The sequence below is a fragment of the Scyliorhinus torazame genome, chromosome 12, assembly GCF_047496885.1.
Source record: "Scyliorhinus torazame isolate Kashiwa2021f chromosome 12, sScyTor2.1, whole genome shotgun sequence".
Lineage (NCBI taxonomy): Eukaryota > Metazoa > Chordata > Chondrichthyes > Carcharhiniformes > Scyliorhinidae > Scyliorhinus > Scyliorhinus torazame.
The window spans coordinates 61,847,787-61,871,762 of record NC_092718.1 but is presented as its reverse complement, the minus strand read 5'-3'; the positions used below and the strand labels follow the sequence as shown (position 1 = coordinate 61,871,762).

The window sequence follows — 23,976 nt, the reverse complement described above, 5'->3', positions numbered from 1 at the left end:
AGGATAATCAAAGACCCCTCCCACCTGGCTTACTCAATCTTCCAACTTCTTTCATCGGGCAGGAGATACAGAAGTGTGAGAACATGCACGAACATTATAAACAGCTTCTTCCCCGCTGTTACCAGACTCCTAAATGACCCTCGTAGGGACTGACCTCATTAACATTACACCCGTCTGCTTCATCCGATGCCAGTGTTTATGTAGTTACATTGTATACCTTTGTGTTGCCCTATTATGTATTTTCTTTTATTCCCATGTACTTAATGATCTGTTGAGCTGCTCGCAGAAAAATACTTTTCACTGTACCTCGGTACACGTGACAATAAACAAATCCAATCCAATCCTTCTCAGTGCCATAAGTGAGTCATATGATCTCCTTCTGTGATGTAAACTGTTTGATGAAATTTTATATCTCAACCCACATCAGTAAAACATCTCATTATTTTTTCACTGCTGTGTGTGTGAACTTGCTGTGTAAATTTCCTGCTCAAAAGTACTTCAACGCAAAAGCAAAATCTGGAAATCTGACATATAAGCCCTGCTGAAAGGTGATGACCTAAAACGTTAACTCTGTTTCTCTCTCCACAGATGCAGCCAGACCTGCTGAGTATTTCCAGCATTTTCTGCTTTACCTCATATGCACTTTGGGACATCCTGAGGGCGTCAAAGACGCTTTATAAATGTAATTGTTTTCATTTTTTGGGTGATAATCTCCTGCCTCACATCCACCTGTGTCTTGGTGCTGGGTGACACTGATCCTCCCACCCTCCCCGTAACCCGGAAGTGCTGGTTGGCCGGGCCGGAAGGAGAAGCTTCACCAATGGCTGCCATTGTTTTTCCAGTTCTGCATCGCCTTCACGTCCCTCGAAGCTAATTCCGATCATTTACCCGTCGTTACTGACAGAACAAACGGTAGCAAACCGCAACCTTTCACCGCGGTTGCCAACATGGGGTAGTTCGGCCAGTGATCGTTATCGGCAGCACCTTCCCTCGGCCATCCCGTCCACACGCCGGACCACGCCCACCCGCGGGTTCCGCCCCCTACTATTCGGCCCCGCCCACTGTGACCGGGCCGCCGCCCTGGGACCACGCTAAAACACCCCTGAGCCCCGCCCCTTAGTCCGAGCCCCGCCTATTTCCACACCCCGATAATTTCCCCGCCTCCGGGTCCTCATCATTGTTCTCAGCCCCGCCCTCTCCGTGACCCCACCTAAAGTGCCACGCCTCTGCCCCACCCCCTTCAGGGCCCCGTCCCCTCCTCCTGGCCCCCAACACGAACCCCTCTGAGACCCCGCCCCTCAGGTCCCACAACTGCCACCTCAATCCTGCCCCCTGATACCTGGACACGCCTCTCTCGCCCCTCCCCTACAGCCCCGCCCCTCCCCTACAGCCACGCCTCTCACCTTCTCCCAAGTCCCGCTCCTCCGCCCTCTGGCCCGCCCCACCCTCAGTCTGGCCCCTCCCCTACTGTCCCGCCCCTCACCTTCCCCCAGCCCCGCCCCTCCCCCTCAGTTCCGTAGCCCCGCCCCACCTCCTTAGTCCGGCCCCTCCCACTCGGTTCCTCACTCCGCCCTCTGACCCGCCCCACCCTCGGTCCGGCTCCTCCCCCTCAGTGCGGCCCCGCACCTCACTTTCCCTCCCCGACCCGCCCCTCCCCTTCACTCCCCGTCCCGCCCCTCCCCCTCACTCCCCGTCCCGCCCCTCCCCCTCACTGTGCCCCGCCCCTCCCCCTCACTGTGCCCCGTCCCTCCCCCTCACTCTGTCTCGCCTCTCCCCCTGCCCATCCGGCCGGCGCCGGTTTCCTGGTAACCGTGCCCATGCCGACCGCCGCCGGGGAGCAGGCAGCCGGGCCGCCGTCCCCTCCCCCCAGGATGAATGGCTTCTCGCTCGGCGAGCTGTGCTGGCTCTTCTGCTGCCCGCCGTGCCCGAGCCGGATCGCGGCCAAGCTGGCCTTCCTGCCGCCCGAGCCCACCTACACGGTGCTGACGGACGAGTCGAGCAGCCTGTGCAGCCTGCACCTGTCCGAGCGGGCCGACTGGCAGTTCTCGGAGCGGGAGCTCGAGCTGCTCGAGGTTTTCTTCGTCCGCAGCGGCCGCGGCAGCCGCCTGGCCTGCATGTTCGCCCGCTGTGTGCCCGAGTGCCGCTACACCCTGCTCTTCTCCCACGGCAATGCCGTGGACCTGGGCCAGATGTGCAGCTTCTACATCGGCCTGGGCAATCGCATCAAGTGCAACATCTTCTCCTATGATTACTCAGGGTACGGGGCCAGTAGCGGGAAGCCGTCCGAGAGAAACCTTTACTCGGACATTGAGGCGGCGTGGACAGCCCTGAGGACAAGGTCAGTACAGCAGGGGGCCAGCCAGGGCTCCAGCCTCCATCGATTACAATGAAACATGACTGTGCCTCCCTCAGAGCACTGCATCCCTGAACTGGTGTCAAATTGTTGCTTGCCCGCTGTTTGGGGTTAAAGAGACAAGCAACCTCTCAGCTCATATTGATTTGTTCAAAGGCAAATCGGCTTTCTTTCAGGAAAGAACATCTTGAGATACAGTATAAGTGTAATTTCAGACATGGCATGTGGTTAAGTGTCAGCTTAGAAAGGAATAAAGGTGACTTTGGATTTGTGGTCCCCAAAGCTCTTCACTACTGGAGCTTTCTCACCTCCTGTTCAGGCCTGTTGCGATTGATCAGCATAATTAATGACTATGAAGCGATGACCAGGATGGTAGAACGCAATTTACATGGGAGTTTGGTATTTTTATTTTTGCTTTAGCACTTACTTAGTCCCCTTTTCACAAAAAAGGGGACTAAGTCCACAACACAAGTTCCCAGCATTCTCAGCTTGAATCAGAGGGTTGACGGTTCAAATCCTGTTCCATCCCTATGGAAAGGTGTGTGTACATATAAGCAGTACAGTGGGAGTGCTGCCTTGTCAGAAGTTCCATCTTTTGGGTGAGACACATGTGTGTCCTGCTAGAACGTAAAAGACCCCGCAGCCATATTTCAAGGAGAATAATGAGTTCTGCTCAGCATTCTTCCCTTAAACGCCACCAAAAGCAGATTATCTGGTTATTCATTTTGTTTATTGTTGTAGGACCTTGCTGCATACAAACTGGTTGCTGTGTTTGGCAACTTCATTTAGGTCCATACCATAACAATTCATTGATTATAAAGTGGTCTAGATGTTCTTGAGGATACAGGTGTGTAATTGCAGTATGCAATAAAAGTGACCTTGAGATCGATACACATATATGCATACAAATTAGGAGCATTTGATAAGATCTGATTGTGGCCTCAACTGTTTTCCCATCTACCCTCCATATCTGTAGAATCCTGATTGACAAGGGAGCCAATCTAACTCGGCCTTTAAAATAATCACCCTCGCTTCTCACCCTTTGAGAACAAAATTTTCCTCAACCCTGTCATAAATGGGACCCTGTATTTGTAAACTTGTCCCTGAGTTATTGTCTCTCCCACATGGGGAAACATCCTTTAAGCATCCTCCCTGTCAATTCTCCTCAGGCTCTTGTATGTTTAAATAACATCACTTCTCATTCCTCTAAACTCTAATGGATACAACTTTTCTTCATTTGATAACCCTATCACCTCAGGAATCAGTCAAGGGAACCTGCTCTGAGCTTTGACAAAGGGTCATCTGGACTCGAAATGTTAGTTATTTTCTCTCCCTACAGATGCTGCCAGACCGGCTGAGATTTTCCAGCATTTTCTCTTTGGAACCTTCTCTGAACTGCTTCTACTGCTTTCCCAAGTAAGGAAAACCAAAACTTACAGGGCAGTCCAGGTGTCATCTCATCGATGCCCTGTACAATTGTAGCAAACTCCCCTACTTTCATATTCCATTCCCCTTGTAAAAATAACAACATTCCATTTGCCATCACCACTTGATTTCTGTTGGGAATTTGTTCTACACAGTTGGATTTCTTGTGTTCCGTTTAGTTCCCCTCTATCTTCTGCCTGGATACATTCTGATGAAATATCATGATATCCTGTGGAAAGCGTTGGAGATTCTTCTCAGCACCCCTAGAATTCTTCTCAGCACTCCTGGAATGATGCGCAGAACAGTGGTGGAGCCATAATTACGATCACCTAGCAGATGTTATGGATACTTGTCCATTCAGAACAATAATCTTAATGTCACAAGTAGTCTTTCATTATGAGGTTACTATGAAAATCTCCTGGTTGCCACACTACGGCGCCTGTTCGGGTACACTGAGGGAGAATTCAGAATGTCCAATTCACCTGATATGCACACCTTTCAGGACTTGTGGAAGGAAACCGGAGCGACGGAGGAAACCCACGCAGACACTGGGAGAATGTGCAGGCTCCGCACAGACAGTGATCCGAGCCGCAAATCAAACCCGGGTCCCAGTGCTAACCACTGTGCCACCCATGTATTGTGCCAGAACAAGTTTGGGGTTTTTTTGCATAGAATTATTGAATCTTGCAGCATGGCATGAAGTTATTCAATCTATCATGTCTGCAGTGGCCAAGTAGCCATCCAACCTAAATTCACTTTCCAGCTCATGATCTGCAGCGTTGTTAGTTACGGCACTTCACACTTTGTGACGTCTTATTCACTATCCTGCCACCTTCAGGGATCTGTGGACATGCACTCCCAAGGTCCCTCTGTTTCTTTGCCTTGTCTTGTTAATTGCCTTGTCTTGTTAATTTTCCCCAGAAGCATTCCCTCGCACTTCCCCAGACTGAACTCCATTTGCCAGTCCATTGATATTGTCCTGCAGCCTACAGATTTCTTCTCCACTATTAACCACGTGGCCAATTTTTGTATCAACTGCAAAAGTCTTAATCATACCCTTTATACCATAAAAGAGCAAGGGACCGAGTTTTGAGCCTTGGAGAATCCCATTGAAAACACCCATCGACCATTACTCTTTGCTTCCTGCTTCTCGGTCAATTTTGGATGCAGCTTACAACTTTGTCTTGGATTCCATGGGCTTTACTTGCATAAGAGTACATCAAATGAATTATCCACATCGACCCTCCTTGTTACCCCCTCAAAATGTTCAGTGATTAATCAGACACGACACTCGTGTAACAAAGCCATGCTGACTTTCAATTAATCTGTGATGATTGAAATGAAAATTTATCCCTCAATGTTTCCAATACTTTTCCCACCATGGTGGGTTAGGCTGACAGGCCTGTAATTACTCGAGTCTATCCCCTTTTACCTTTTTAAACACTGGTATGTTAACTGTCCTTCAGTCCTCTGGCATCACACTCGTCGCCAGAGAGTGTTGGAAATGATAGAGCCGCTTGTTACTCCTCTTGCTTTCCTTAACAGTCTGGTGTACATTTCATCCAGGGTCTGGGGATTTATCCACTTTCAAAAGATATTAAACCTTAATACCTCCTCTTTTAATTGTTAATGTCATCTAATATTTCACGTTTCCTCCTCCCTGATTGCAATACCTGGTGTTGTCCCTTTCCTTTGTAAAAACAGACATAAAGTATTCATGAGGAACCATTGCAACATCCTCCACGCACACTAGTAGTTCTTATGGTTCCTAATAGACTCTACTTTTTCTTTGATTTTACTTCCCAATATTTGAACCATCGCTATCTCTTCCTTCAATCTCTCACACTGATCTGACTCTGATTGACTTTCATGTAACTGTCTCCAAGGTCTACTTTAACATGCATCTACAGTGCTGAAGTTACACTTCCTAATCCACCACTTACTAGGGTTGGGTCTCAACATCTACATTGTTCCCCAACTTATCACTCTTTTGAATAAGGTTAGGTGAGATGGTGTCATTTTTTTCAGATATGAAATTGGCCCCATGAGTGATGATGTCTTATCTTTGGGGTGACTGAAATTATAGGCACCTACAACAATACTGGGCATCCAAACGTGGTAATGTAATTTTGAGTAGAAAATGTCCAATTTTAAAAATCTTATAAATAGATCTAAGATGGAACTGGAACATTTTCACAGCTTGCATTGTATAAATAGTATACATACATAACTTGTGTATTGGATGTCATGATGTGTTCGAGACATTACACTACCATAGCATATTACTCCAATCACTCAAGTCAACTTGCAAACAACTTTTTACATGAACTATTTATATAGGGGTCTAGATTGTCAAATGTTGCAACACCTAGGCATTGTTCTCAGTCACATTCATATTGTGCAGGGTTTGATTAATTGTACTTAATTTGTACTTCAAATGGAAAATGCAAACTCTTATTTTAAACTGATGTGTTTTAATTGGCTGATCTTAACCGATCAGACCAAATATGTTGCAGTATTCAAGAGACTGAAACAGAGGAAATGCACTCCCTTGTGCAGATTACCTAAGTTTTGATGGCTCCATAGAGGGGGAGACATTAATTGTTCATTTTAAAGCTAGGAACGTTCTCAAACTCTTTGCCTGCAAAGCTAGAAGGAGAACAACGGCCGCCCTCCAATAGTCTTTCACTTTCAACTGGGGGAGCATTACCCTCTGCAATTGCTGGAATGAGCCGTCGTGTTTCTTTGGTAAAGGCTTGCCTGAGGGCCAACATCCCCTTTGAGATTTGTGATATGGTCCCGTAGCATCAGAAAGTTAATTCATGATACATTCCCATTCTCTCCTTTCTAAGACCAGCTCCACACCTTGCCTTCAGTTTGCTCATTCAGTTTCCGTTCATTCGTTGTCGCAGCGTCTGCATGGTCTCGCCAATGTACAGGAAAGGATGTCCCGAAGCATGGTACATTGGCGAGACCATGCAGACGCTGCGACAACGAATGAACGGACATCGTGAACAATCTACCAGGCAGGAATATTCCCTTCCAGTCGGGGAACACTTCAGCAGTCAAGGGCATTCAGCCTCTGATCTCCGGGTAAGCGTTCTCCAAGGCGGCCTTCAGGACGCTCGACAACACAATCGCCGAGCAGAAACTTATAGCCAAGTTCCGCACACATGAGTAAGGCCTCAACCAGGACCTTGGATTCATGTTGCATTACATTCATCCCCCACCATCTGGCCTGGGCTTGCAAAATCCTGCGAACTGTCCTGGCTTGAGACAATTCACACCTCTTTAACCTGGGGTTACCCCTCTCTCTAGATCTGTATAGACTTAATTACCTGCAAATGCTCGCATTCTAAGCATTGTCTTGCATCTTTGACTTTGCCTATATACATGTTTCTGGAACATACCTTTTCATTCACCTGAGGAAGGAACAGTGCTCCGAAAGCTAGTGTTTGAAACAAACCTGTTGGACTTTAACCTAGTGTTGTAAGACTTCTGACTGTATAAAAAGAAAATCTTAACTCCAGGTAAATCATGCCTTGTGAAACTTGGTGGGCACCAACAGTGTGGATAGACATCCTTGGTAAAGTCAGTTCTTAAGGTTTTTGAACGTTCAGTGATGATGTCAATATTAGGTAATAAAGCTATGCTCTCCGGGTATCATTCATATCTGAATTAGATTTTACAGCTTTAGACCTCATTCCATACCTTGTGGTACAGCTCTTAAGGGTGTGTTACACTGTTGCTGATACTGTTTTTCAGTGAGATCAAATGGATGTTTTGTCTTCCTATTCAATTGGGTGATCAGAATTCTCTGGCACCATTTGAAAAGAGCAGGAAATTCTCACTAAAGTAACGTCACAAAAAAGAAACCTGGTTATTTATCTCATTTGTAGTTTGGTGGTCTGGCCGTGAGCAAGTTGATTGCCGACCTAACAACTGTGATTGTACTTAGAAGTAATTTTATGCTTCAAAGTACTCTTCAGGCATCCAGAAAATATCTCACCAGGGCCACCTGATAAGAGCAAGTGCTTCGGGTATGGGCGGTGCAGGCCAGAATTGTTCTATCCAAACTCAGCAAGTATGCTTTTTTTCTCTCCAGTTGTTTCCTTTCATTTCTCTTTTGAGTGAGACTGATTTAGTACTGATTAATGTCAGTAGGCTAAATTTGCTCTAATCTGTGTTTGGGGACTTGCCCAAACTGTCTTCACTTGGGTACTTAAATATTTTGCATTCCGTTTATCCTATTTGTCAGGTTTACATTCAAATCGAGGTCTCTAATGAAAGGACCTTACTCTGACCTGCTGCACCCCACAATTTTCTTCTTCATGATGAAAGGTGGAAACATTTGTCAGGGTAGCCTGTTTAATCTTACTTTGAATGTGAGTAATCTGAAATTACAAAATGCAGCCCCTCCTGCCCAAAATACGTCACCGTTTGAAGATCAGACTGCTGGAGATGAGAGCTAATTTTGGATTAATTAGCAACTCTAACAAGGAGGTGAATCATTTTTTATTAAGGAAGATTAAGATATTCTAATAGCATGTTATTTTTTTCTTAGACATTTAGGGAAAGGAACATTGTATTTTTTACAGCCAGGTATTTCAGGTGGAAGGGGAAGGAAGGCGTCCGTGAGAGTGGAAGTGATGGCCAGTCGAGACTTGATGCTGAACGGGGTGCTAGTGACATGTGTTGACGTAGGCAATACTTGAGAGGATGATTAGGTAGTGTTTGTGATGAAGAGGATATAGGGTTGTAGATTCAGCTTGGGGTCAGAACAAGGGGCCAAGTTTATGAACAGCCTGTTTCAACCTGATGCAGTCATCGGCAAGTATAGCTTGTGGAGATCCCAAGAACAATGGCTTTTGTCTCTGTACAGATGAAGGAAGTTGACATTCATCCAAATTGGATATCAGACCAGAAATCTGATGAGATAGATCAATTGAAGGAGCCAAGCGGGCTGGTGCTTACCCAATGTCTATGAATGATGTCGCTGTGTCTTTAAATGAGGAACAGTAACAGGACATCTTCAACTTCTTCCTACTCCATTCCGAGGTTCCCACCTACTTCAAGAAGACCGCCATCATACAGGTGCCAAAGAAGAACCAGGCAATGTGCCTCAAAGACTACCATCCGGTGGCCTTGACATCTATCATTATGAGGTGCTTTGAGAGGTTGGCCATTAGACACATAACTCCATACTCCCAGAATGATTTGATCCACTGCAACTTGCATACCGCCACAACTGGTCCACAGCAGACGCCATCTCCCTGGCCCTACAATCATCCCTGGAGCATCTCGACAACAAGGACTTCTACGTCAATCTCCTATTCATTGACTACAGTTCTGCTTTCAACACCATAATCCCAGCCAAGCTCATATCAAAACTCCAAAACCTAGGGCATGGCACCTCCAACTCGATCCTCGACTTCCTGACCCACAGACCACAATCAGTAAGAGTAAACAACAACACTTCCTCCACGATAGTCCTCAATACCGGGGCCTGCAAGGCCATGTACTTAGCCCCCTACTATACTCCCTATACACACACGATTGTGTGGCAAAATTTGGCCTCCACTCCATCTACATATTTGCTGATGACACGGCAATACGTGGGTCAGATCTCTAACAACTATGAGTCAGAGTACAGGAGAGAGTTAAACAATCTCGTGCCGTGGTAACAACAATAATCTCTCCCTCAACGTTAGCAAATCTAAGGAGCTGGTCATTGACTTCAGAAAGCAAAGTATCGTACACGCCCCTGTCTGCATCAAGGGTGCTGAGGTGGTGATGGTTGACAGGTTCAACTTCCGAGGTGTGCACATCACCAACTATCTGTCCTGGTCCAACCACGTCAACACTACCACCAAGAAAACACAACAGCGTCTATACTTCCTCAGGAAACTAATGAAATTCAGCATATCCTCATTGACTCTCTCCAATTTTTACAGATGCACCATAGAAAGCATCCTATCTGGCTGCATCACAGGCTGGTATGGCAACTGCTAGGCCCAAGACCATAAGAAACTAGAGAGTGGTGAACACAGCCCAGTCCATCACGCGAACCCACCTACCATCCATTGACTCTGCCTTGGGAAAGCGGGCAGCAAAATCAAAGACCACTCCCACCTGGGTTATTCTCTCTTGCAACTTCTTCCATCAGGCAGGAGATACAAAAGTCTGAGAACACGCACTAACAGGTTTAGAAACAGCTTCTTCTCCACAGTTACCAGACTCCTGAATGACTCTCTTATGGACTGAACTGATCTCTCTATGCATCTTCTCTACTGAGTCGTGCTACACTCCTGTTTGCTCACCCGATGCCTGTGCATATGTATTTAGATTGTGTAATTATATATATCCTATGTTTGTTCATGTATGGAATGATCTGTCTGGAATGTACACAGAACAATACTTTTCACTGCACCTCGGTACACATGACTGTAAATCAAATCCAATCCAAAAAAGATCCAGGGTGGATACTTCAGATCTCCAGTGGTGATGGTGTGAGGACATGCAGAGATAAGATTTTTCTAGATGCTTTGATTACAGTCCGATAGGCAAGTGCTGAACCAAATAAGGACAGTTCCATGGACCTGGTCGCCATGTGAGAGGTGTTGAGTGAGGACGGGGCTGCGCTGTGCTGAGAGGTCAAGAAGGAATGATTCACCCGAGTTAAAGAATATTAATAATGATGATTCCATTCTTATCTATCCGGCTGCAGCCAGAAAATTGACTGCAATGGCTTCTCTTACCAACACTTTAAAATTAACTTTGGTGTCCCAAATGGATTTATCCTTGGCTTCTTCCTATTTCCTATTTGCATGCTGTCCCTCAACAATATCATCCAAAACCACAGCAACAAATTCTTCATGCACTTGATGACACCAGCTGTACCTCAACACCAGAACTCCTCTGCTGTCCTTAAATTGTCCAACTGCTTATCTGGTATCCAGTACTGAATGAGAAAACAAATGCTGAACTAACAGTTACAAAGACAAAACCATTGTCTTCAGTCCTGGCGGCAAACTCTGTTTTCTAGTCAGTGAATCCATCCATCTCCCTGGCACCTTTGTGCTTGAAATTGTCTGTTCTCAATCTTGGTGTGATATTTGACCTTCTGACCATCATCTCTAAGACCATCCATTTCCTCCTCCATAACAGTGCCTGATTCGATTCCTGCCTCTGTTTATCTGCTGCTGAGATCCTCATCCATGCTTTGCCTCCAAATTTGATTATTCTGATGCACTCCTGACTGGTTGCCAATGTTCTACCTTTCTTAAACCCGATGCTCAGTTGCTCATATCGGAATTTGTACCAAGACTCATCTGCCCTTGTTCTCAGTGACCCAATGGAACCATTCATAAAATCCCATCTGGTTCACTAATGTCCTTTTAGGGAAGGAAATCTGCCATCCTTACCTGGTTTGGCCTACATGTGACTCCAGACCCACAGTAATGTGATTGACTTTTAAATGACCTAGCAAGCCACTCTTTTCAAGGGCAATTAGGGATGGCCATCAAATGCTGGCCTTGCTAATGATGCCTATATCCCATGAAAGAGTAAAAATAAAAGATATTTGCGCGCTCCCAATTCTGGCCTCTTGAGAACCTACAACTTTGATTGTTTCACTATTGCTGGTTGTGCCTTCAACTGCCACGGTAGAGTTACCCTCCTAAATCTCACCATCTTTCTCTCTCACTTTCCACATTTTAAGATGTTCTTCGATCGATTGTTCCTATATGACTGGATATCAAAATTTGTTTGATATTCTTTGGTGAATTGCTATTAAAGGCACTATATAAATGCAGCTTGATGTTATTTTTGATTTGGGTAGTGTGTGGTTTGCTGTTGCAAACTAAAATTAAACTTGCATCTTCGAAAGTTTTCTTTTTATAAACTATTCATGAGTGTTTTTTTTAAAAGGAAACTGCAGTGTTAAACCTGTCACTTTAGGGAAGAGTGCAATATTGTTGGTTTCCTTGTGGCACTCTTGTCACAAGGTGGATTAGAATAGCAGTTATATGGTCAATTTTTACCGGTTAATCAGGTTTTTACAGGATGTGTTTTTACACCAGATATTTTTCTTGTATTTAGCAGATCCTTCTTCCCTGCAAATTAGCGTGCCATTCCCTGCCTAATGTCTAGGTATATGTAGCCAGACATACTGACTGAATAGAAAGCTGTGTGCACTGGTATATTGGGACAGGCCATAAGCTGCCATGTGATTTTCAGTAAGTGGAAAACGTACACTTCTTTGGACCTCAGCTCCTGGTAGGATACAGTAAATGGACAGTATTTGGTACTAACAGCATGTTTTATTGTAATTATTTGTGAAACCCTAAACTGCGCCTTTGTTACCTCTAGACTTGGTTTTTCTGTTGCTTGCCTGGGCAGCATCCTATCTTTCCACCTTCAATAAACTTCAACTTATCCAAACCTCTACATCCTGGACCCTAATTGCACCAAATCATGTTCAACCATTCTCCAGTACTTGCAAACTCAGATTGGCTTCCAAATTTTAAAATTCTCATCCTTTTATTGAAGTCTCTGAATGACCTCACTCCTCCCAATCTGTGGAGCCCCCTCCAACCTCCAAGAGCTCTTCATTCTTCCAATTCTCAGTTTTTCGGAGTTGTGCTTTCAGCCACCTAGGCCCTATGTTTTTGATTTCCCTCCCTAAGCCAGCCTATCTGTCTCTCCCTTTAAGCCACCCTTTAGAACCTGCCTCTTTGATTTTGCTGTCCTCTTTACTCATTTTGTTGTGTCTGATTTTGGTCCCACAAATGCCTTGGGATGTTTTACTACATTAAAGATGCAATATAAAGTCAAGTTAAGTTAATTACTTCATTTTTTAAATAGATGCTTCTTCTGCATTAACCCAATCTAAAATTGATTCTTCATGCACGGTTCTTTTACTTTCTACATGTTGTACAGTACAGTGAAGTTACTTACTTACTTTCATAATGGTGATTCTAAGTGAATTGCACCCTTACTGTCCTTAGTATGTTGTTTTGAATTCTTTCAGATGTATTCCTGACCAAATTATGTCATGTGTAGATTGTGTTCAGATATTCATGGGATTCAAAATGGCATTTTTCCACATTTTGCCATCACAAGCTGTTTCAATTGAGTGTTTTGACCTATTGTTCTGTTACAAACAGGCCTACTATAAAAGAGGCCCTCATCCAAACATCTTCAGCAACAGCAACAATCCAGTTTAATTAATTTGCTGAAAATGAGCACAGCAAGCTGGTAAGCATCTGCATATCTGTGCCTCCTGTGTGCGAGACTGCAATATATATGCTTTGTAGCTTGCAGAAATTTCTGGTAACCAATTATTAACTCGGTGCATGCTGTGACTATCAAGAATGAGCATAATTCATCAGACAAAAGCATTTTTATCACACTGGTGGGGGGAAAAGAAAACAAGTTTCTTAGAAATTTTCTGTTCACGAGTGCTAGAATGTCTCTTTAGCTTTGCTCCAGGTCCAATGGGGAAAAGCCTGGATGTGTGGGGAGTGGTTGGAAGGGAAAGAAGCAGTGGTAGAGGACCATTAGATACAGAGAGGCATGAAAGCACCTAGGGAGGCAGCAGCAGGTGTGCTGGTGGTCACCATTTCAGAAATGTGCCTGTGAACATTGCATACTTAACCTGCTTTACCTATTTACTGGGTGGTGAAGCAGTTGAATTAGTCAGATATAATGCTAGTTGAAATGGATCTTGAAGCTGTTCCCTTTTATCTGATAGATTCACTGTTCCTGATAGAGAAAAAGGATAATTTGAAAACGGGTAAACCCAAGCTGAATCAATCAGGAAGTTTAAATAGATAATTACACAGAATAGCTATGATTTCAACTTCCAATAGAGCCAGCAATGCCCGTCAGGAATGGTCTCGATTTCCTTCTCATCATTCTATTCTCTTGTGTTTCTCCCCCACTTACAGTTTCATCTCCCCTCCCTCTTTGCCATGTGGCCCACTGAAGATGTGACCATGTAATGAACCAAGATCAGGAGGGAAGGGCCCTGGGATCTCCCTGTAACATTTCCTTAGCAGTTGCATCTCATTAGGGTTGCAGGTATGATTGCAATATAAGTTAGACCTAATGGTGTCTGTGTGCAGGCCTCTGAACATGAGAGTCATAGGATGCAGAGAACATACAAAAATGTAGCAGCACCTAGAGGAGATTGAAAACAGCGCAGTGAAAAATTAGTCCTAGCTTGGAATTTGGAGCTCCTGAGGTGACGCAGGGCAAGTGGAAGTAATTGGTGAGTATGGTCGAGTAAATATTTACTACTTTTATCACTTATACTTTGTAGGATCTTTATTTTGTGGTTTATAGGTTGTAAAGACTGCTCTGTCAAAGCGAGGGCCAGGGAAGAAGAGCTGGGGAGTAATTGATATTATTTGAATTTAAGGATCTTCCAAAAGGTTTGATTTAAGTGTTAAATCATGGCAAAGAGAGCTCAAAGCCCTGGTGTGCTTCCCCTGCTCTATGTGGGAAGTGGGGAACATTTCCCGTGCCTGGGGGTCAGCCTGTGTACAGGAAGTGTCTCCAACTGTAGATCCTGAAAGCCCGAGTTTCGGAACCGGAGTGATGTCTAGTACACTGTGGAGCATCCGTGTGGTGGAGAATATCGTGGATAGCACATGTAGAGAGGTGGCCACATTCCAGGCTAAGACTCCACAGGGCAGGAGGGGAATGGGTGAGCACTAGGCAGTGCAGGAATCTCTGTGGTCATTCCCCTGCAAAAGAGATATGCCGCTTTGGAAATTTTGGGGGGTGAGGGTGGGATGGTGGCCTCTCAGGAAAAAGCAGCAGCAGCCAAATTTGTTGCACCATTATTGCTCTTCTACACCGGAGAGAAATAAAAAGTGTGGGAATGCAATAGTTATATGAAATTCAATTAAAAGGGAAATAGATAGCCACTTCTGTAGCTGCAAATGATACTACAGGATGGTATATTGCCTCCTTGGTGCTGGGGTCAAGGATGTCTCAGCGTGGCTGCAAAGCATTCTGGAGGGGAACGGTGAGCAACCAGTGGTCATGGTACACATTGGTATAAACGACACAAGTTTAAAAAGGGATGAGGTCCTAAAAGCAGAATTTAGGGTGTTCGGAAGTAAGTTGAAAAGTAGGACCTCAAAGGTAGTGATCTCAGGATTATTACCAGTGTCACGTGCTAGTCAGCAGAAATAAAAGGATATATCAAATGAATACATGGCTAAAGAGATAGTGCAAAGAGGAGGGTTTCAGATTCCTGGGACATTGAAGATAGTTCTGGCGGGGGTGGGTGGTTGGGGGGAGGGGGGGATTGGGTTCCACCTGGACAGGACTAGGTCTGATGTCCTAAGGGCAGTATAGAACATAGAAAATACAGCACAGAACAGGCCCTTCGGCCCACGATGTTGTGCCAAACCTTTGTCCGAGATTAATCATAGATTATCATTGAATTTACAGTGCAGAAGGAGGCCATTCGGCCCTTTGAGTCTGCACCGGCTCCTGGAAAGAGCACCCTACCCAAACTCAACACCTCCACCCAACACCAAGGGCAATTTTGGACATTAAGGGCAATTTATCATTGGCCAATTCACCTAACCTGCACATCTTTGGACTGTGGGAGGAAACCGGAGCACCCGGAGGAAACCCACGCAGACACGGGGAGGACGTGCAGACTCCGCACAGACAGTGACCCAAGCCGGAATCGAACCTGGGACCCTGGAGCTGTGAAGCATTGTGCTATCCACAATGCTACCGTGCTGCCCTTAAGAACAAATAAATCTACACTATATCATTTTACCGTAATCCATGTACCTATCCAATAGCCACTTGATGGTCCCTAATGTTTCCGACTCAACTACTTCCACAGGCAGTGCATTCCATGCCCCCACTACTCTCTGGGTAAAGAACCTACCAGTATATGCTAGAGTAGGAGGGTTTGAACTAAAATAGCAGGGGGATGGGAACCCATGTAAGGAGTCGGAGGGAGAAACATGGAAAAGGACAAAAGACACAAAAGGGAATAAGAAAAGTGATAGGCAGAGAAACCAAGGGTCACGGTGAAAAATAACGGGAACTGGACAAGGGATGTTAAAAAGGCAAGCTGAAGTCTTCTGTGCCTTAATGCAGGGAGCGTTTGCAATAAAGTGGATGAATTAATCGCACAAATAAATGTAAATGGTTATGGCATAGCAGGGATTACGTAGAAATGGCTGCAGGGTGACCAGAGATAGGAACTGAGTACCCAGGGGTATTTAGACAGACAAACAGAAAAGGCGGTGGAGTTACACTGCTGGTTAAAGATTAAATTAACGCAACAGTGAGGAAGGATATTCACTCTGACAATGTGGAATCTGTGTGGGCAGAGCTGAGAAACACGAAACACTTCAGTGGGGTTTGTACATAGACCGCCCAAAGTGTAGTGATGTTAGCGATGGCAATAAACAGAAAATTAGAGGTGGATGGGATAAAGGAACATCTGTAATTATGGGTGACTTTAATCTGCGTGTACATTGGGCAAATCAAATTAGTAACAATACAGTAGAGGAGGAATTCCTGGAGTGTGTACAGGCTGGTTTTCTGGACTAATAAGGTGAGATTTATTTTGGAATTCAAACTCAAATTTAACCATCTACCGTGATGGGATTCAAAACTGGAACCCCAGAGCATTGCTCTAGGTTTGTGGTTTAGCAGTTCAGTGACCTATACCTCTGGGCCACAGGAAGAACCCTAAAAAAGTGCTGATAGTGGCATTAATTAAATGGATAAAGGCACTGGAAGCAACTAGAGGACAGGCCAACCTAGACTGGGTATTGTGTAATGAGAAAGGAATAATTGGCAATCTAGATGTGCGAGGCCCCTTGGGGATCAGCGGCCATAATATGATAGAATTTTTCATCAAAATGGAGAGTGACTCAGTTGATTCTGAGACACGGGTCCTGAATCTAAATAAAGGAAACTACAATGGTATGAGGAGCAAGTTGGTTATGATGGATTTGGAACATTACTTAAAGGAATGACGATGGATTGGCAATGGAAAAAATTCAAAGAGTGCATGAGTGAACTGAAACAATGATTCATTCCTGTCTGGCACAAAAATAGAACTGGCAAGATAGCCAAACCATAGCTTATATGGGAAATTTGAGATCGTATTAGATCCAAGCAAGAGGCATACAAATCGGCCAGAATAAACAGCAGACCTGAGGATTGGGTGCAATTTAGAATTCTGTAAAGGAGGACAAAGGGATTGATTAAGAAAGGGAACATAGAGCAAAATTGGTGAACGCAGAGGTAGGTCCCTTACAGTCAGAAACAGGAGAATTTATAATGGGGTACGAAGAAATGGCTGACCAACTAAACACATACTTTGGTTCTGTCATCACAAAGGACGACTTGGGATTTAGTGAGAGGGAGGAACTGAAGGAAATCAGTATTAGTAGGGAAATGATGTTGGGGAAATTGATGGGATTGAAGGCCAATAAATCCCCAGGACCTGATAACCTACATCCCAGAGTACTTAAGGAAGTGGTTTTAGAAATAGTGAATGCATTGGTGGTCATCTGCCAAGATTCTATAGACTCTGAAGCTGTTCCTGCAAATTGGAGGGTAGCTAATATAATCCGACTAATTAAAATGGGACACATAGTGAAAACCGGGAATTATAGACCAGTCAGCCTGATGTCGGTTGTGGGGAACATGCTAGAATCTATTATAAAAGATTTAATAGCAGAGCACTTGGAAGGCAGTGGCAGGATCGGACAGCATGAATTTACAAATCAACTGGAATACTTCAAGGAGTTTACGAGGGGGTCAAGGAGTTTACAAAGGTTAGCTAGTGAATGTGGCTTATTTGGCTTTCAGAAGCCTTTGACAAGGTCCCACATGAGAGAGATTAGTGTGTAAAATTAAATTGCATGGGATTGGGGGTAGTGTATTGAGTTGGTTAGAAAACTGGATGGTAGACAAGAAACAACGAGTAGGAATAAAGGGGACGTTTTCCAAGTGGCAGACAGTAACTAGTGTAGTACCATAGGGATCAATGCTTTGGACCCCAGCTATTCACAATGTATATTAATGATTTAGATGAGGGAACTAAAGGTAATATCTCCAAATTTGCAGATGACACAAAACTGGGTGGGATGGTGGAATGGTGAGCTGTGAGGAGGATGCAGAGATACTTCAGTGAGATTTGGACAAGTTGAGTGAGTTGACCAATGAATGGCAGATGCAGTATGATATAGATAAATGTCAGGCTATCCAATTGCTAGCAAAAACAGGAGGACAGATTATTATCTGAATGAGGGAGGGAAATGTGCAATGAGATCTAGGTGTCCTTGTACACCAGTCACTGAAAGTAAGCATGCAGGTATAGGAGGCTATGAAAAAGGAAAATGGTATGCTGGCCTTTATAGTGAGAGGATTCGAGTACCTGAGCAGGGATGCCTTGCTGAAGTTATACAGGGCGTTGGTGAGACCACATATCCAGGTCAAAGCAGCCTGCTTGATTGCTCCTCCTTCCACAAATATTCAAACCTGCCACCACCGACGAACAGTGGCAACCTTGTGTACCATCTATAAGATGCACTGCAGTAACCCACCAAGGTTCCATCGACAGCACCTTCCAAACCCACGACCACTACCATCTAGAAGGACAAGAGCAGCAGATACCTGGGAACCCCACCACCTAGAGGTTCCCCTCCAAGTCACCACCCTGACTTGGAAATATATCGCCGTTCCTTCACTGTCGCTGGGACAAAATCCTAGAACTCTCCCTAACAGCACAGTGGGTGTACCTACACCTGAAGGATTGCAGCAGTTCAAGAAGGCAACTCTCCACCAGCTTCTGTTGGGCAACCAGGGATGGGTAATAAATGCTGGCCGAATCAGCGACGCCCACATCCCATAAATGAATTAAAAAAACATCTGGAATTCTGAGGACGACGCTCTTGCTATAGAGGGAGTGCAGCAAAGATTTACCAGACAGACCCCTGGGGTGGCAGAACTGACGCATTAGGAGAGATTTAGTCTGTTAGGATTATATTTCATGAGGTTTAGTAGAATGAGGGGGGGATGTCATAGAAACTATGGAGTTCTAACAGCGTAGATGCAGGAAGGATGTTCCCAATGCGGGGGAGCCCAGAATCGGGGTCACAGTCTGAGGATACGGGGTAGACCACTTAGGATTGAGATGAGGAGAATTGTCTTCACCAGAGAGTGTTCGGCCTGTGGAATTTGCTACCTACAATGTATGTTTTCAAGAAGGTGTTGGGTATAGCTCTTGGGGCTAAAGGGATAGAAAGATATGGGGTGGTGGTTGGTGTGGGGGGGGGGGGGGGGGCAGGGAAGCCAGTAAAGGTTACTGAGTTGGATAATCAACCATGATAATGAATGGTGGAGCAGGCTCAAAGGGCCGAATGGCCTACTCCTATTATTTTCGGTTTCTATGTGGAATGCTTGGAAGCTTTTATATTGTAGTCTTTAGCAAGTTATTTTGGAGAATTTATTTATTTTAGAAATTTACTTTGTGCTGTGTATTATGAAGTGTCTTCACTCAGCAACAGATATGAATTCATCAGTTCAATTTTTGTGTGAAACTTTGCTGTTGTGTTTCCTGACATTGTGTCATGTGAGAGTACCTTTAAGAAATGGGTGTTTATAAATGGGTGTGTATATAAATATCTGTAGTTAGAATACCTTTAAGAAATGGGTGTTTACCACTGCAGTGATGTCAGAGAGTGGGTGGAGCTGGGCTGTCTGTCAGCTTTTTACTTTCATTTTTGAGCAGGCTGCAGGGTGTGTTTTAGTTTCGTTTTCAGTGTTGGAGCTGAAGCCAGACCAAGCAGGTGTACTGCTGTTCTCTCTGCCATCAAAAGACTATCTCTTGATTATTTGGTGAATTCAGAATTATAAATGTTTTCAGTCGTGACTTTAACCTGATGTGCTTCTGATAAAGGTTTTGTTTTTTTAAGTCATATGGATGTTAAAAAGGAAAGCTTAAAGGTTTACTTAGTGTTGTAGTCTTTGGTATTCTAGTTTAAGTAGGGAGTGTGTTGTGGACAATGGCTTTTTCAGAGGCTCTGAAGTTTTTGGGGGTGGAGACGGTCACACTCAGTACCTTACGGACAGAGACTAAAAGCAAACTGTTTGATTTGGCAAAAACATTGCAGTTAACATTACCTGACAAAATGCGAAAAGGTGAGGTAATTATGGCGGTGGCTAAGCTTTTAAAGTTACCTGAGATACAGTTTGACTCATTGGAAATGGCAAAAATTGAGTTACAACTTAAACAAGTGGAACATGAGAAAGAATTAAAGCAGCTTGAATACGAAAGAGAGAGAGAGAGGAAAAAGAAAGAGAGAGAGAGGAAAAAGAAAGAGAGAGAGAGGAAAAAGAAAGAGAGAGAGAGGAAAAAGAGAGAGAGAGGAAAAAGAAAGAGAGAGAGGAAAAAGAGAGAGAAGAAAGGTTAATATGAAGAATAGCCCTAACAGAACAAAAAGAAAGAGAAAGGGAGATACAGATCAGGGAAAAAGATAAAGCGAGAGAGTTTGAACTTCAGAAAATGGCCATGAAACATGACAGTCAGTTAAAATTGGCAGGTGTAAAGGGAAACGTACAGTTGGATGATAGTGAGGAGGATAGTGATAAAGAGTGTCATAGTCGAAGGCTTGGTGGGGTCTATTTAAATCTGTGTGTGTAATATGTCCAAGGTCTGGTCAGAAGGAGGTAGAAGCCTTTTTCATTTCATTTGAGAAGGTAGCTAAAGAAATGAAATGGCCACAGGAGATCGTTGGTATTACTGATTCAAACAAAGCTGATAGGTAGGACTAGTGAAGTGTTTGCATCACGACAGGAGGAGGTATCTATGAAGTATGAGGAGGTGAAAAAAATCCATCTTAACTGCATATGAACTAGTGCCTGAAGCCTACAGACAAAGGTTTAGAAATTTAAGGAAAGAACCTGGTCAAACATACATGGAGTTTGAAAGGCTCAAACAGAGTAATTTTGATAGGTGGATAAGGGCTTTGAAAATAGACCAAACGTATGAAGCTCTCACAGAAATTATACTTTTGGAGGAGTTTAAAAATTCAATTCCTGATGTAGTGAGAACTCATGTGGAAGAGCAGAGGGTTAAAACTGTGAGATTAGCAGCAGAAATGGCAGATGATTATGAATTAGTTCATAAATCAAAGCTTGGTTTCCAACATCAGTTTCAGCCTGTGAGGGATAGAAACTGGGGACATGAAAAATACCCCAGTGGTAAAGGTAAAGGTGCTCTGATGGGAGATAATAAGGAGAGTGTACTTCAGATTTAAAAGGAAATCCAGGAGAGTGGAAAAGAAATGAAAAGTTTCAAATGTTTTCACTTAATAAACTATGCCATGTAAAGTTACAGTGTTGGTGGTTGAAGAAAAGCACTGGGAAGGTTGAGTGGTAAAACAGGATAAGACAGTAGGGTTTGTAAAAGTGGTGAAGCGAAGGAGGTGCAAAAGATTGTACAGCCTGATCAAGAGGTGACTGGTAAGAAGGTGCCAGATCTCTTTAAATAATTTACTTGTGTGGGTGAAGTTTACTCGTGTATCAGAAGGAGCAGGTAAAGAAGTCACAATTTTAAGAGATACGGGAGCTAGTCAATTTTTAATGGTATGACATGAGGAGTTATGTAGTTTGGGAAGAATGTTGCCAGAAAAGGTGGTAATATGTGGAATTCAGGGTGAGAGGATTGGTGTTCCATTATATAAGGTAAGGTTGGAAAGTCCAGTGAAGAGTGGTGAAGTGGTAGTAGGAGTAATAGAGAAACAATTTTGCCCAGGAATACAGTTTATTTTGGGTAATGACAGGTAATCGCAGGTGGGAGTGATGCCTCCTGTGGTTGATAAGCCAGTGGAAAATCAGACAATTGAAGTGTTGAAGGACGAATATCCTGGGATTTTTCCGGATTGTGTCGTAACAAGGTCGCAAAGTCACAGGTTAAGACGAGGAGAAATCAAAGAGTGAAGATGACGTTGAAGTGCAATTATCAGAAATGATTTTTGATCAGATGGTTGAAAAAGAACAAGAACAGGTGGAGGATGAGGCGGAGTTACAACAGAAAGATGGAGAAATAAAACGGATGTCTCAGAAAGCATACACGGAAGAGGAATGTGAGTGTATACCAGAGTTATTACCGTAAAAGTAATGCCTTGATGAGAAAATGGAGATCTTTACATATGCAGGCGGATGAAAAGTGGGCAGAAGTTCATCAAGTAGTATTGCCGGTATGGTATAGAAAGGAGGTGTTGCGAGTTGCACATGAGGTACCAGTGGGAGGTCATTTGGGAATAAGGAAAACGCAAGCTAAAATCCAGAAACATTTTTATTGGCCTGGACTACATAAAGATGCAGCTAAATTTTGTCAATAATGTCACACATGTCACGTGATAGGGAAACCTCAAGCAGTGATAAAACCAGCACCCTTAGTACCCATTCCAGCATTTGAGGAACCTTTTACAAGGGTCCTAATTGATTGTGTAGGACCGCTTCCTAAAACGAAAAGTGGGAATCAATATCTTTTGCTGATAATGGATGTGTCTACTCGGTTTCCAGAGGCCATTCCAGTATGTAATATTACAGCTAAAAAGATTGTGGAGGGGTTACTTAAATTCTTTACTAGATATGGACTACCCACAGGAATGCAATCGGATCAACGATCAAATTTTACCTCCAGGTTATTCAAAGAAGTTATGGATATCTTAGGAATAAAACAATTTGAATCAACTGCGTACCATCCAGAATCGCAGGGAGCGTTAGAAAGGTGGCATCAGACATTAAAGACAATGTTGAGGGCTTAGTGTCAAGATTATCCAGAGGATTGGGATAAAGGAATTCCATTTGTACTGTTTGCAATTAGGGATGCACCTAATGAGTCAACCAAATTTAGTCCTTTTGAACTAATTTTTGGTCATGAGGTAAAGGACCACTTAAATTGATGAAGGAAAAATTGGTGAGTGAGAAATCAGAACTTACATTATTGGATTATGTGTCAAATTTTAGAGAAGGATTTAATAGAATTGGCTAGACAACATTTAAAAGTTGCACAAAATGTGATGAAATGGGTAGCGGACAAGAAATCCAAAGTTCGTAATTTTGCCAGTGGAGATAAAGTTTTAGTATTGGTACCAGTGGTAGGTGAACCTTTAAAAGCAAGGTTTTGTGGACCTTATCAGATTGAAAGGAAATTAAGTGAAGTGAATTATGTGGTTAAAAACACCAGATAGAAGGAAGACTCACCGAGTGTGTCATGCGAATAAGCTTAAAAGTTACTTCGAAAGGAAAAGGCAGAAAAAGAGGAGGTTTTAATGATTCTTACTCAGTGAAGAACCAAATCCAGGTGACTGTGAATTTGACATACCTCAAATTAAATTGGAAAATGAGGATGTTCTTAAAAATTGGGATAAATTGTTGAGTTACCTTCCAGAGGAAAAACGGACTGACCTGAAACAGTTATTGATATCACGTGGGCAAGTTTGTCGAGTTAAATTGGGAAGTACTAAAATGGCTATACATGATGTAGATATGGGAAATGCTGTTCCAATCAAACAACATCCATATAGACTTAACCCTTTAAAATTGGCACAGGTTAACAAAGAGATTGAGAGTATGCTTAAAAATGGCATAATTGAAGTGGGTTGCAGCCAATGGAGCTCACCCATAGTGATGGTACAAAAACCAGACGGTACCCAATGGTTGTGTGTGGACTACAGAAAGGTTAATGCAGTTACAAGAACTCTCATCCTATCCCACGTTTGGAGGATTGCATTGAGAAAGTGGGACAATCAGCTTCTATTTCCAAACTGGATTGACTTAAAGGTTACTGGCAGGTACCTTTATCCGAAAGGACGAAGAAGATTTCAGCTTTTGTGACTTCAGATGGTATATACCAATTCAAAGTTATGCCATTTGGCATGAAAAACGCCCCAGCCACATTTTAACTGTTCACTAAGAAAGTTGTTTCAGGATTGCCCAATTGTGCGGTACACATCGCCGATCTGGTAATTTTCAGCCAGACATGGAAAGAACATTTAAAACATCTGATGGAGTTATTCGATCGACTTCAGGAGGCGGGTTTGGTGGTAAACCTAGCCAAAAGTGAATTTGGAAAAGCCCAAGTCACTTTCCTTGGCCATACAATCGGACAGGATCGAATGGTCTCGCGG

General features: G+C 43.7%; 1 protein-coding gene across 1 annotated transcript in view; it reads left to right on the top strand.

Moving 5' to 3' along the window:
• The first annotated feature begins 1,744 nt into the window (after positions 1-1,744).
• abhd17c (abhydrolase domain containing 17C, depalmitoylase) overlaps positions 1,745-23,976 on the top strand; it is an 80,765-nt gene continuing 58,533 nt past the window's right edge. The window contains exon 1 of the mRNA XM_072468762.1: positions 1,745-2,338. Within this exon, the coding sequence (XP_072324863.1) occupies positions 1,818-2,338 (521 nt within the window). The 5' untranslated portion in view covers positions 1,745-1,817. The remainder of the gene's footprint in view (positions 2,339-23,976) is intronic.